General features: G+C 36.6%; 1 protein-coding gene across 2 annotated transcripts in view; it reads left to right on the top strand.

The window, feature by feature from the left end:
- RAD50 (RAD50 homolog (S. cerevisiae)) overlaps window positions 1–14,803 on the top strand; it is a 78,740-nt gene that overhangs the window by 37,274 nt on the left and 26,663 nt on the right. For both annotated transcript variants that reach the window (XM_006888082.1, XM_006888083.1), the window contains 8 exons: window positions 3,675–3,850; window positions 5,079–5,319; window positions 8,766–8,955; window positions 9,374–9,500; window positions 9,942–10,135; window positions 13,457–13,567; window positions 13,822–13,914; window positions 13,991–14,104. In XM_006888082.1, coding sequence (XP_006888144.1) covers window positions 3,675–3,850; window positions 5,079–5,319; window positions 8,766–8,955; window positions 9,374–9,500; window positions 9,942–10,135; window positions 13,457–13,567; window positions 13,822–13,914; window positions 13,991–14,104 — 1,246 coding nt within the window. The remainder of the gene's footprint in view (window positions 1–3,674; window positions 3,851–5,078; window positions 5,320–8,765; window positions 8,956–9,373; window positions 9,501–9,941; window positions 10,136–13,456; window positions 13,568–13,821; window positions 13,915–13,990; window positions 14,105–14,803) is intronic.

Raw genomic sequence — 14,803 nt, 5'->3', positions numbered from 1 at the left:
ACTTCACTGATTTCATCTCCTTGTCAAAGATCAGTTGACCATAGATAGATGGGTTGATCTCTGGATTCTCAATTCGATTCCATTGATCTATGTGTCTGTAGCTTTTTTCTTTCTTTTTTAAATTAATTTTAATGAAAGTTTACAGAGATTTAGGGTTTTCAGTCTTTCATTGCTGCGCTTTTCTCCCTGTCCATCTCATCCCCCTGATTCACTCTTCTTCTTGAAAAGAAAAAGAAAAATTTTGATTATGCAATCCCTCCCCCAAGTCCACTCCACTATGCAGCCTTCACTCTGGACTTCTGTAATGACAGGAATACCCATTCATATATCCCTTTTAAACAGTTCTGTCCCTCATCTGTTTCAAAGAAATACATCATTCCTCCCCTCCTTTTCTGTCTTTCCTCAACCCTGATGTCAGTCCAGTTTTACAACAGTTACCCTATGCAATATTTGTCCTTTTGTGACTGAGATATTTCACTCAGCATAATGTCCTCCAGGGTCACCCATTTTTAAGAATATTTCATTAGTTCCTTGCTTTTCAATGCTGCATAGTATTCCATTGTGTGAATATACCACAGCTTTTCTATCCATTCGTTTGTTGATGGGCACTTGGGTTGTTTCCAGCTCTTTGCTATTGTAAACAAAGTCGCAGTAAACACGGGTGTGCATGTATCTGCTTGGGTGGCAGTTATGGTTTCTTTAGGGTGTATTCCCAGTAGTGGAATTGCTGGGTCAAATGGTATCTCTATTTGCAAGTTTTTGAGAAAGCACCATGTTGCCTTCCATAGTGGTTGCACCATTTTACATTCCCACAAACAGTTAATAAGTTCCAGTTTCTCCACAACCTCGCCAGCATTTGATGTTTGCTGTTCTGTTAAATTTTGCTATTTTAACTGGGGTGAGATGATACCTCATAGTTGTTTTGATTTGCTTCTCTCTTAGAGCTAGGGATTTTGAACATTTCTTCATGTGTTTCTTGGTCATCTGAATGTCTTCTTTGGTGAAGTGTCTGTTCATATCCTGTGCCCATTTTGATGCCACATTCATATAGTCTTTTTGGATTATTTACTCAGCATACAGATTGAATAAATGGAGTGAAAGGGTACAAATTTTAAACCTTGCAGTACCCTATTGTACTGTTAGGATGTCTGCTTCTTCATCCATGTCCAAGTTCTGCATAAGTACAGTTAAGTGTTAGACTTCTCACTCTTCTCAATGTTATCCATAAATTATTGTGATCCACATCGTCAGAATAGAGCAAGGAAACACTGCGTGGTTCAAAATTGGGGAGTGTGTGTGTCAAGGATGTGCCCTATCTCCTTTTCAATCTGTATGTGGAATAGATTATCCAGGAGGCTGGGCTCTCTGAGGAGAAATGTGGCATCAGGATTGGAGGAAGATTCATCAATAATCTGTGTTATGCAGATGACAGAACCCTGCTTGTTAAAACTGAGGAGGACCTCAAGTGCTTGCTGCAGAAGGTCAAGGACTACAACCTTCAATATGGATTGAAACTCAACATCAAGAAAACGAAGATTCTCACCACTGGGCCAATTGGCAGCATCATGATAGATGGTGTGAGATTGTTAACTGCTTCAGTTTACTTGGCTCTACAGTCAACACTCTTGGTACTAGCAGCCAAGAAATTGAAAGACGAATTGCATTGGGGAAAGTCTGCTGTCGGAGACCTCTCCAGAGTACTGAAGAGCAACGATATCAGTCTCGAGACTTAAGGTGTGCCTGATCCAGGCTATGATCTTTGCAATCGCTTGCTATGCATCAGAAAGCTGGACAATGACTAGGGATGATAGAAGAATTGATGCCTTTGAGCTGTAGTGCTGGAGAAGAGTATTGAGTATATCGTGGACTGCTAGGAGAACAAACAAGTTGTTCCTTGGAGGCAAGGATTCTGAAGCTTTGTCTGACATACTTTGAACATGGCAGGACCAGTCCTTGGAGGGGGGGACGTTTTACTTGGTAGGGTGGAGTGATAGCACAGGAGAAGAGGGCCCTAGATGGATTGATTCAGTGACTTTGGTACTGGGAGTAGGTGTGTCAGAGACAATAAGATTAGCACAGGATAGAGCAGGGTTTAGGGCTGCTGTACCTAGGGTCGCTATGAGTCACAGGTGACTCGCCAGCACATAACAGCAACATAGTTGAATGCCTTTGTATTATCAGTATAACACACAAGAAAACATTTTTAGTAGGTATAACAGGGATCATTCTTTTCAGGGTATGGTTTGTCTTGTTAATTTACAAGTTAAGCAAATTGGTAATGAATAGTGAGCTAGCCCTTTTGTCCTTTTAAAGTTTATAGACCTGAGTGGAAAGATAATATTTATAAAATTTTTTATTTCTGAAATTTATAAAAAGTGATATATTTTCTCTAATGTCACCTTGCATACTGTTTGGATAATAGGGTCATATATTCCATACAGAATTTTGAGGAAGGTAACAGGTTTGGTTTTTGTATTTTCTAAAGAATTATCTTAGGGAGTAGAGTATGAATTAGAATTTGGCATTTAAGAAGCTAAGATTTGTTGCAATGTAAATGACAATGGAAGACATTAATATAGACTGTGCCATCATGAGGGAGGTATGCAAAGAGATTAGAAGAAATAAAATTTAGATCCTTGGGGAAACACTGATATTTAAAATGTCAATAGGCAAAGAGGAGAACCAAATGAAGGAAACGAAGGTTAACCCCAGGAGCCAGGGTATCAGACAGGTGAAAGTGGTATCTGGGCATTTTGTGAATAGAGTCTACAAAGATAATACTAAAAATGTTTATTGTCACTAAGAGATTAAGTAAGATGAAAATTATACTTGGCATTTAGGCCATTAGTGACTTTTGATGAAAGGGATTGAGTTGAGGCTAAGGTGGTGAAAATATTAATCTGCATCAGTTATTTTCTTCCAAAATGTTATATGTCTCTATGGGAAGTTCTCAAATATCTACATTTATCTGAGCCAAATTTCTCAAAATAGTACCTTTCTCTGTAGAATCTGTTCCAAGTTACTGTATTCTGTTGTTTCACTGTTTAAAACATTGATTACAGAGCATTTGATCTATTACATGACCACAAATTGGAAAATTAGAAAATCCCGATCTTTCTAGACATTGTATTTGGCTTATTGGATTATGCTTTTGATTTGGGATATGAATATACTGTACTTTTGAGGAAAAGCTTTAATGAATGTGAAGGAGTGTATGATAAGAAAATGAGTAGATAAGAGCAACAGGAATGAGATAAAATAAAAAGTCTTTACGACGTAGGAAACTAATATTGTAAAAAAGAACAAAGAGAATCGGGCAGTATTCTACTGGCTTCCCTCTAGTTGACCCAGTAAGCATCTTCTCCTGACTGAAGTTCTCAAGCTGACATTGAAGTTCTCAAGCTGAGGCTCTGAATCCTCAGAAATCAGGCAGAAATTTGCCTGTGCAGTATTTGCTGAGAGCAAGCTCATGATTAGGGTTGGCAAATGAATCCATGTCCTAGACAGAAAATTAAAGCAGAAGCAGACTATTGCCGTGACTTCTGAAGAAAATATGTGAACATAGCAAAGCTTAGTATATTTATTAGTGGAGTGTGTCTTACATTTACCTACTCAAAACTTTGAAAGCTCTTTTTGTATTTTAAAATTATAATACATATTTATTCTTATTTTAGCAAAGAACTGGCTTCAGCTGAGCAAAATAAAAATCATATAAATAATGAGTTAAAAAGAAAGGAAGAACAATTATCCAATTATGAAGACAAGCTCTTTGAAGTTTGTGGTAGTCAGGATTTTGAAAATGACTTAGATAGACTTAAAGAGGACATTGAAAAATCCTCGAAACAACGAGGTAAGCTAACTACATTTTATTGCCAAAGCACTTTGATATATTTGGATTTACATTCATAGGTAACTCTTAACAGAGAAGACTTACTTCTGGCACCAGTTTTACTTGCTGTGCATCTTTGGACAAATTACTGTAATCTTTCTACACTTCAGATTCTTCATATGCAAAATGAGGACAGTAATACGTACCACCTATTGCATAAGGGAGTTCCTGAATAATGCACATAGTGCACTCAACTCTTCATTGAAAGATTGGAGGATTCAGTCCACCCAGAAGCACCTTGGAAGAAAGGCCTAATGATCTACTTCCAAAATACTCTTTCTCTCTCTTTCCCTCCTTCTCTATTTCCCTTTTTCCTCTTTTACCATTAAGTTGGAACCAACTCATAACTAACCCTCCTGTGGATTTTCAGAGTTGTAAATTTTATGGTAGGAGATTGCCAGTTTCTTTAATCTGAGGAGCCATAAATAGATTTGAACCACCATAGAGATGCTACCTCTGGGTTTATAGCTATTGAAAACCCTGTGGAGCACAATTCTGCTCTGCACCTGCAGTCTTCGTGAGTTGGAATCAGCCTGGTTGAAATTGGTTTGGTTCTGAAGGTACTTGAGCTACAGCAAGCCGTGATGGCTTAGTGTGTTACATGTTGTGCTACTAACTGAAAGTGTGTGGAATCTCCCAGTCTTTCCGCAGAAGGACATAGAATTTATAACCTTGGAAATTCACTCTGCTCTGAGTCAGAATCAATTCAGTGGCAGAGAATTTTAGTTAGGTTTAAGAAACCTTAGAGGTGTAATGTTGTACTGCTAATGAGAATATCAGCAGTTTGGATCTAGCAGGTGCTCTATGAGAAAAAGACAGGCAGTCTCATTCTGTAAAGATTTATCACCTTAAAAGCCCTGTGTGGGACACTATTAGTTGTAATCAATTTAGTATCATTCATTTGTGTGACTTAAGAGGAATAAATAAGATTATAGGTGTTAAAATCCCTAAAATAGTACCTGGCACATAGTAAGCTCTCAGATGTTGAATTTTATTGTATTTTGTATGTTTTAACAAAAAAACCAATTTGTATTATACCTTATGGAAAATTAAAATAGCATAGTTTTTGTTTAATTAGTAATTTGTAAAGCAAAAGGAGTAAATTATGTATTTATAGAAAATGATGTATTCACTTTGACAAAAGTATTTTCTTCTCACTTGAAGTGTGTTTATTTTTTTTTTTAAATAGCCATGTTGGTTGGTGCCACAGCAGTCTACTCCCAATTCATAACTCAACTAACAGATGAAGAACAGTCGTCATGTTGCCCTATATGTCAGAGAGTTTTTCAGACAGAAACTGAATTACAAGAAGTCATCAGTGATTTACAGTCTAAGCTGCGACTTGCTCCGGATAAGCTTAAGTCAACAGAATCAGAGCTAAAGAGGAAAGAAAAGCGACGTGATGAAATGCTGGGACTTGTGCCCATGAGGTGAGAGTGGGAATTCTCTGTTACTGTACCCAGTCACCAGCTGTTGTGAGGGAGAAAGATGGTCAGTCTTGAAAATGTATAGCCTTAAAAAAAAAAAGTATAGCCTCAGAAACCCAATAGAAGGTCACAAGGGGTGAGTTGGAACCAAGTTGGCACTGAATTTGATTTGTGGTGTGGATCCATTCAGTGCCTTGTAAATACTCAGTAAGGATATGCTGAATGGATTTTACAAGTCTCAGTCATTATGTTCTATTGTATGTGGTTATTTATAGAATAAGAAGAAACAGTTACTTTGTTTAAAGGCAAATTTGTTTCATATGCTAGTCCTGAAGCAGATAGAATCCTTAATTAATAAAAACTGTTTGTTGATAAATCACTTGTAAACCTATCTAAAAAAAATACTGGCTCTCCCAAAAGACACATTATAAACTGTTTTCATGTCATTACTCCCTTTCAAAAAGAATGTATCATATGATTATTGTTATTTATATTTTCCTTCATTTGTATATGAATTCAGATGATGATCTATTTATTCAAGCAAGAAGTATATAATAATTGCCTTGGTGTCACTCAGAACAGAGAAAACAAGGCTGATTATAGAGTCCAGTGAACACTTCCCTCAAAATGCTAATGGGCTATTAATGATATAAGCTGTTAGAAGTACACATTGAGTATTTAGGTGCCCTTAAGTCAACTATAACTCATTGCTACCTTATGAACAATAGAACTGAACCTTGCCCTATCCTATACCTTCTTCACAATGTATATCATGCTTGAGCCTGTTGTGTTATACGCTCCTGTTGAGGGTCTTCCTCATTTTCACCTACCCTCTACCTTTCCCAGCATGATGTCTCTCACTAAGGACTGGTTCCTTCTGAAAATATGACCAAAGTAGATGAGACAAAGTTTCACCATCCTTGCCTCTAAGTAGTACACTGGTTATACTTTGTTCAAGACAGATTTGTTCTTTTCACAGTATTTTCAGTACTCTTTGCCAGTATTACAATTCAAAGGCATTGATTCTTCATTCTTCCATATTCATTGTCTAACTTTCAAATGCCTAGGAAGCAGTTGAAAATACTGTGGCTTGGATCAGGCACACCTTGGTCTTTAAAGTGCCATCCTTTCTCGTTGGAACTCTGTTCCTTGATAGTAGATATCCCCAGTGCAGCACACCTTTTGATTTCTTGACTGCTCCTACTAAGTGTGGATACAAGTAAAATGAAATTATTGGCAATTTCAGTCTTTTCTCCATCTGTCTTGATGTTGCTTCTTGATGTCAAGGTGTAACCCATTTTGAAGGCTAAATGGTCTTTGATGTTCATCAGTGAATACTTCAAGTCTTCTTCACTTTTGTAAGCATTATATTCTTTGCATAACTCATGCTGTTAATGCGTTTTCCTCTGCGCCTAATACTACCTTCTTCTTCATGGAGACCAGTTTCTCAAATTATTTCCTAAACATACATATTCAGTAAGTATGGAGAAAGGTGATAACCCTGATATACCTTTCCTGATTTGAAATCATGCAGTGTCCCCTTGTTCTGTTTGAACAGCTGCTTCTTGGCCTTTATATAGGTTTTTCATGAGCACAAATAAATGTTCTGGGATTCCCAGTCTTTCAGTGTTAGCCATAATTTTAGAAACGTAGTTTAATAAAAGGAGCCGTGGTTGTATAGTGTGTAATGTATCAGGCTGCTAACTGAAAAGTCTGCAATTTAAATCTACCAGCAGCCCTACAGAAGAAAGATGGGCGGTCTCCTCTCATAAAGATTACAGCCGCGGAAATTCAGTGTCAGAACCAACTTGATGACAGTTTGTTGGTTTTTGAAAAGTTAATTAACTGCTTAATTATTTCACACAAATATGTTCATTAAGTAGAGAGAAGCTAATTGGCAGCAGAATGAAGAAAACCCCCTTTTATAAAGGCAACATTTAAACCAAAATGTAAGAGAGATGAGGGAGCCAGCAAGTGAAAAGGAATATGAAACAGAAAAGTTGGTCCAACTCTATTTAGAAGCAGAAAGGGAAGTTAAAAATTAATATGTTTAGAAGCAAGGGGAGGACATATGCTGTTGAAGTGTTACCTAGAGTCTGGGTAAGTTATTTGTAGGAATTGAATCTCATAAATTGGGAAAGAGAGCCACGTTATGTTCTGACCTATTACAGTTCTCTCTCATAAGTCATGAAGAACTATCATCTGATTAAAGATATATTTTAAGATAATTGCTTTTAACAGATCACGGTTGGGGGTAGAGGAGTCTGGAAGCAGAAAAGTAAGTCCTTGAGTCTAAGAAGTTTTTTGTGGTACCACTCTCCAAGGTTGCCCCCATTCATCCTTCCCTTCGTACTTTTGTATCATCTTCTTTCCAGGATTGAGCTGTATAATCAGTAGAATACAGTGGTGGTGATGGCATGTCACTTCTACATTTAAGTTATATAAATTACTGTGGCTTTGAGTTCACTTTTCTTCTCTTCTTCACCTTCTACCCACTTCCCACAACTGACAAGTTGATAATAAAATAACAAGTTGGTTGTTGTTTTTTTAAGTGAACAGTGGCTTAGGTGTGAATCAGACCAGTTTATAATTTTAGCTCTGTTGAATGACATGCCATTTAACTCATCTGCATCTAAATTTCAAAGTAAAATGAGGGGGTTGACTTAGATGATGTCCAAGCTTCATTCCAACTCTGTGATATAAGTCACTGCTGTCCTCAAAGGTAATATATAGGTCTACTTATGAAAGTCACTCAGAGAAAGGTAAAGGGGGTAAGGTAACAAGAAAGGTTATATTTATCAATGCACTGTTTGTCTTTTCACCTATAAACGGTGAATTCAACCAGTATTTTTTTAATCAGCATGCTGCTGGTAATATAGTAGTAAGCAGAATAACTAACCTGCCCTCATACTTGAGTATGAGTAGTGGAGTAGTGGTGACAGGTTGTTGTTGTTGTTAAATGCCATCGAGTCGCAGGCAACTCATAGCAACCCTATGAAGGAGAGTCCTCGATGCTTGGGTGCCTTTCATCCTCTCTGCAGGTTCATAGGGTTTCTGGAGGCAAGCTATTATGGAAGTGGATGCCACTCCTCCTAGCAAACAAAAATATCACAGGTAGGCAATTAGATAAGAAAATAGTAACTGAGTTATAGTAAGAGGGGAATTTTTATAAAGGCAACATTTAAACTGAAATGTAAGAGAGATGAGGGAGCCAGCAAGTGAAAAATAGTAAACTTATAGTGGAGAGAGCTGACACCACTTTAACCAGGTGAGTAAGATTATCTCATCAGTACCAGACATGCTGACATCAACTACCTGCTCACTGATAACAATGCCCTGAAAAGAATGCAACATCCCTTCTATGGTAGTCATCCCAGAAATGCATGACTTTAGTCTAACTATGAGAAAACACCAGAAAGCCTATTTTCAATTGTGTGTTTTCTCTTAAGGCAAAGCATAGTTGATTTAAAAGAGAAAGAGATACCAGAACTAAGAAACAAACTGCAGAATGTCAATAGAGATATACAACGGCTTAAGAGTGATATAGAAGAACAAGAAACACTCTTGGGTACAATAATGCCTGAAGAGGAAAGTGCTAAAGTGTGTCTGACAGATGTTACTATTATGGAGAGGTTGCAGGTAAGTTGATTATATTTTAATGCAAGGAAAAACAAAAAGCTTGTTCTATAGTGAATTGGAGACTGAGTAACTAATACTTAGGTATAAACTTTGTTGAGTGTTCTCCTTCCTGAGTTGCAGAAGTTCTCCAGAAAGAGTTGCTTGATTTTTATTCTTAAGTTTTATATTTTCAAATTATGGAAATTACGACATTCCTTGGTTTGTTTTGTTTTTTTTTTAATGTGTATCCTTCTGTTTACCTTATTTGACTTAATAACAATTTTTAGTCTATTAAACTTTACTAAAATTATGTCTATAACAGTTACAAGTTTAGATTTTGAAAAATAATTTGTAACAGTCTTAAGAGGGAATAAGAAAGATTTTATATAATGATTATGCACTGAGTTTGAAATGAAAATAATTTTGTTGTATTCTTAAGTTGGAACTTAAAGATGTTGAAAGAAAGATTGCACAACAAGCAGCTAAGCTACAAGGAGTAGACTTGGATCGAACTGTTCAACAAGTAAACCAGGAAAAACAAGAAAAACAACACAAATTAGATACAGGTAATATAATCCATTTCTTCATGTAATCTCTAGTCTGTTTCTTCATGCATAAAGACTTCAGCATCCTGTACCTACTTTTACTGTATATTTTATGTTTATTTCATGGACAAGGAACAGATTTTCTTCCTTCTAGTCCATAGTATGTTCACTCTTTTCAAAAGCATTACTTTTCTCTGTTCCTGTGCTTTTGCACAACAGATTGAATGATAGAAGAGGATTATATGAGCTGTGTTCTCATCTTTGCCTGCTCTCTGAGCCTCACCTCTGAATGGCCAAGAGGGGCAAAGTGGAGAAGCAGGTGGGTTTAGAGGCTACAGAAGTCCTGGTTGTACTTGGGACCCACTCTGCCACTGTGGTTTCTAATGACCTATGAAAACTAGGAGAATGCTACTCGTAGTGTTTTCCTGCAGCCTTATGTTAATCATTTTATATTTTGTGCAGTTTCCAGTAAAATTGAATTAAATCGGAAGTTTATACAGGACCAGCAGGAACAGATTCAAAATCTAAAAAGTACAACAAATGAACTCAAATCAGAGAAACTTCAGATATCCAGTAATTTACAACGTCGTCAGCAACTGGAAGAGCAGACAGTGGAATTATCCACTGAAGTTCAGTCCTTACATAGAGAAATAAAGGTATGAACATTTGTTTATGTTTATTTTCACATTAGTTAAAATATATTAAATATTCTTTATTAATTTAGTGATTAGAACTACGATTATTGTTAAGATCAAGTGGTGGTGTTGTGTACTGTTGAGTAGGAACCAACTCATAGCTGACCCTCCAGTGGGTTTTCAGAAACAATAAATTGCATGGGAGGAGATTGCCTATCTTTCTCCCACAGAGCAGCTGGTGGCTTCAAACTTATGGATAAAGGTTTTTGCTAGAAAGATTTTGATCATGTTAAGGAAGAGCTAGTTACCTACTTAAGTAGTAGACTTATATAGAATGATCTGGTTGATTTACAGGTTAGTTTCATAAAGAATTCTTGTTCTGTAGTTCTATGGTTTGGAGTTTTCTTCTCTAAACATGACTCTGGCAAACTCTGTCTTAGGTCATAGCACTCTTTCTGTTTGTTTCTTCATGTAGCCTCAGAATCTTCCTCATTAAAGTGAGCAGCTACTGAGATCAGCCATGCACTAGAACCCATAGATCTCATTTAACCCATTTGCTATCTTTTTTTTTCCTTTTCTTTTTTTGGCTGAGTATGCTTTTATTGATGATACATGAGAAGATGGGCTCAGTCCCTCCCCTTTTTCAGGGGGACTGGATGGAAACTGTATCAAGGGTGTGAGATTCTCAGGGGCAGGTATCGAGTTGGGACAAGGACTCCCCAGCAGCTGAGTGTCTCTCTTCTACAGCTGTTGCTGGGGCTGGTGGTCCAAGGGGTTCTTGTTATTTAGGGCTATGTGAACCATCATGTCAACCACTGTCTTGCTGTAGTCAAATTCATTGTCATACTAGGAAATGAGTTTGATAAAATCATTGTTAAGGGCAATACCAGACCCAGCATCAAAGTGGAAGAGTGGGTATCACTGTTTAAGTCACAGGAGACAATCTGGTCTTCATTGTATCCCAGGATGCATTTAAAGAGTCCTTCTGATGCCTGCTTCATCACCTTCTTAATGTCATCAGATATTTGGCAGCTTTCTCCAGGTGGCAGGTCAGATCCACCACTGACACATTGAGAGTGGATGGGCACACTGATAGCCATGCCAGTAAGTTTCCCATTCATCTCAAGGGTGACCTTACCTACTGTTTTGGCAGCACCAGTACATGCAGGGATGATGTTCTGGGCAGCTCCATGGCCCTCATGCCACAGCTTTCCAGAGGGGCCATCAACATTCTTCTGGGTGGCAGTGATAGCATGCACTGTGGTCATGATTCTTTTCTATGATGCCAAAGTTGTTATGGATGACCTTGGCTAGAGGGGCTGGGCCTGTAGTGGTACAGGAGGCATTGCTGATATTCTTGAGAGAGTTGTCATATTTTTCATGATTCACATTCATCACAAACATGGAGGCATCGGCAGAAGGAGCAGAGATGATTACCTGTTTGGCACCATCCTTCAGGTGAGCTCCAGCCTTCTCCAAGGTTGTGGAAACACCAGAGGACTGCTCAGCATGCTCAGCACCAGCATCACCCACTTGATGGTGATGAGCTTTCACTCCTAGAAGATTGTGATGGCTTTCCCATTGATGACAGACTTCCCATTCTCAGCCTTGACACTGCCATTGAACTTGCCATGTGTGGAATCATACTGGAATATTTAGACTATGTAGTTGAAGAAAAGGGCATTGGTGGCAACAATATCCACTTTGCCAGAGTTAAAAGCAGCCCCAAGTGGCCAGGTACCCAGTGCGGCCAAATCTGTTTACACTGATCTTCACTGTCATGTCTTAGGGATATAGCTAAGGCTGCACAGGAAGAGAGGGCTATATATCAGTTGATGAGGCACAGAGAGGTATCACTTCTTCCTTTTTTTTTTTTTAAATCCAGATTGATCAAATATAAGACTCAGCCAATTGAATTTATGAACAATTTTAGAAAAAAAATAATCTAAGGTTTTATCATTATATGTACTCATTCGGTAAGTATTAAATGTGATACTGTATCTCTGTCAGTAAATATTGTAAATATTTCTTTATTTCTTAAAACATTTTTACATTAAGCCATTCACTATCTCAACAATACTGAAATAGATGGATACTCTTCCTATAAAGAAGAAATTGAAACTCACAGCTGTTGTTCATGCAGCCAATAAGAAGAGAGTTAATTTTCAGATATGTTTTCCAAGACACACAATACATAACACATCGCACTCTGAAAAAAGTTACACCTGGGAGTAATACTGAATAGAATCGTATCTACCTTTATTGCCTTGATAGATATTTCAGTATCTTAAAGTGTTTAAGGACTGGATAACTATGCAATTGGAAGGTTATAAAGAAAAAAAATGGGAACTTTTGATTAGTAAAATAGTTTATTTGAAAGCACCCTCCCAGAAAAAATATAGATATTCCATCATCAATGTGCCATACACTTTTGTTACCGTAAGTTGTCCTTAGCGTTGACAAACTGAGTTTCAAGAGAAATTTTGTTTTACCATTATTTTCCTATCTAAAGAGAGACCTTGCTAGAATGAATACATGTGGGTTTTGATCATACACAGGCCATTTGTTGTTCTTTGTTAGGTTCTTTGAAGCCAAGTTCGACTCATAGCAACCCTATAAACAGCAGACCTGAACCCTGTCCTGCCCTGTGCCATCCTCATCATTTCTGACACACTTGAGCCCATTGCTGCAGTCACTGTGTCAATCATCTGATTGAGGGTCTTCCTCTCCCTTACTGACCCTCCACTTTTCCTCCATGTCTGATGTCCCTCTCCAAAGAATAGCCTCTTTTAGCAACATGCCCAAAGTATGAGAGACAAATCTTTGTCTTTAAAAAAACACTCTGACTGCACTTTTTCCAAGGCATTTCTGTTTGTTCTTTTGGCAGCCCCGTATTCTCCTCCAAAAACACAGTTCAAGGCATCACTACTTCTTCTGTCATCCTTATTCACTATATAGCTCTCAGACATATGAGTCCTCTGTAAACTCATGAAACTCTTGTCTGAAGCCACATGATAATAAGAAGCAGGTGCCCTGAATAATCATGTCAGAGCCCAAATCAGGATAATATAGTGCTGGTGCTGAACCTGTTGGAATTTTTAATCCTTCTCTTGATGGTTCTTGTGATCCTGAACAAGTCAGTCCATCTGTTTTATCATCTGGCATCATCAAGCTAATGAACGGTACCTTCCTCATAAGGTTGTAAGAAGTAGTATATGAGTTGAATTTTAAAGCCTGGCACATCAAAAGTACTTTTTGTTATAATGAAACAGTCTGATAATAAAATAAGATAATGGCATGATATATAAGACTTTAGGTTTGTTGGGTTTTTCTTATTTTTAGGATGCTAAAGAGCAAGTAAATCCTTTGGAAACAGCATTAGAAAAGTTTCAGCAGGAAAAAGAAGAATTAATCAGCAAAAAAAATACAAGCAACAAAATTGCACAGGATAAAGTAAGATTTATATGTTAATGTATTAAGCTTGTTGTTATTATTCTTTTCATAGCACTGTGTTGGACACTTATTTCACATGTAATGAACATCTTAAGATAATTAATATTTTAAGATATGCAATACCATTTTTACATCAGAATAAGAATTAAGTTACCTTTTCATTTTTACCTTACTGTAAGGAAATTTCCTTGTAAATAAATCATTGTACATGCCCTGATCCAGGTCGTGTAACTTTTACAAATATTTTTCTGCAGTTGGATGATATCAAAGAAAAGGTTAAAAATATTCATGGCTATGTGAAAGACATTGAAAACTATATTCAAGATGGGAAAGATGACTATAAGAAGGTAATTTTAAATTTAAAATTATTTATTTGATTATATTTTTATTTTACATGTGTAAATAACTTTCTTTTTTTTGTAGCAAAAAGAAACTGAACTTAATAAAGTAATAACTCAACTAAGTGAATGTGAGAAACACAAAGAAAAGATAAATAAAGAAATGGGAATCATGAGACAAGATATTGATACACAAAAGGTAGATCTTTTTCCTAATGCCTTATGATATCATTTCTGCTTATAACATTCTTTTCTTAATTTCTGTTTTTTATTTTCAGTAGAACGTTCATTGAATAAAAGTGCCACCCTTAGATTTGTGCAATCCCAGTGACTTTTTATTTTTATTAAAGATCTACTTGATAAAAGCATAAAATTCAAAATCTTCCTCTTTCTCCCAATTTCTAGTCTTACTCCTAAATGGTATTTCTGTAAGCAGTGTTTAATTGTTCTTACAGAATTATTTTTATACATAATAGAAAGATGGATTTTTTCCTATCTAAATTTACATACACAAATGGGAATGTGTCATTTATAGTTTACTTTTTAGACTTCGTACATTTTACTTTACTTTTTATGTTCTGATCTTTGCATATTCATTCACTCACACATCTACTGTATTGATTGTTATTCTTTCTTATTGCAAATTATGTGGCAGTCAGTATCCTACATATGTTTGTATTTTGTATACTGATGTATCTTTTTATAGTATAAATTCATAAAAAGGAATAGAAGTCTAATAATGAATTCTTAAAAGTTGTCTGTAAGGAAATCCTTCTATATTTGTAAGGAAAATATTTTTATATTAAGTGAATTTTCAGCTAATCCCTGTGCCATATATTTTCCCTGTTAAGGAAATTAATTTCTAGTTTATCATTTAAATCACATGCCTTAAGCATAA

Source organism: Elephantulus edwardii, unplaced genomic scaffold (assembly GCF_000299155.1).
Source record: "Elephantulus edwardii isolate Elephantulus edwardi_28Jun2011 unplaced genomic scaffold, EleEdw1.0 scaffold00064, whole genome shotgun sequence".
Taxonomy (NCBI): Eukaryota; Metazoa; Chordata; class Mammalia; order Macroscelidea; family Macroscelididae; genus Elephantulus; species Elephantulus edwardii.
This window is presented reverse-complemented; position numbering and strand designations above follow the sequence as displayed.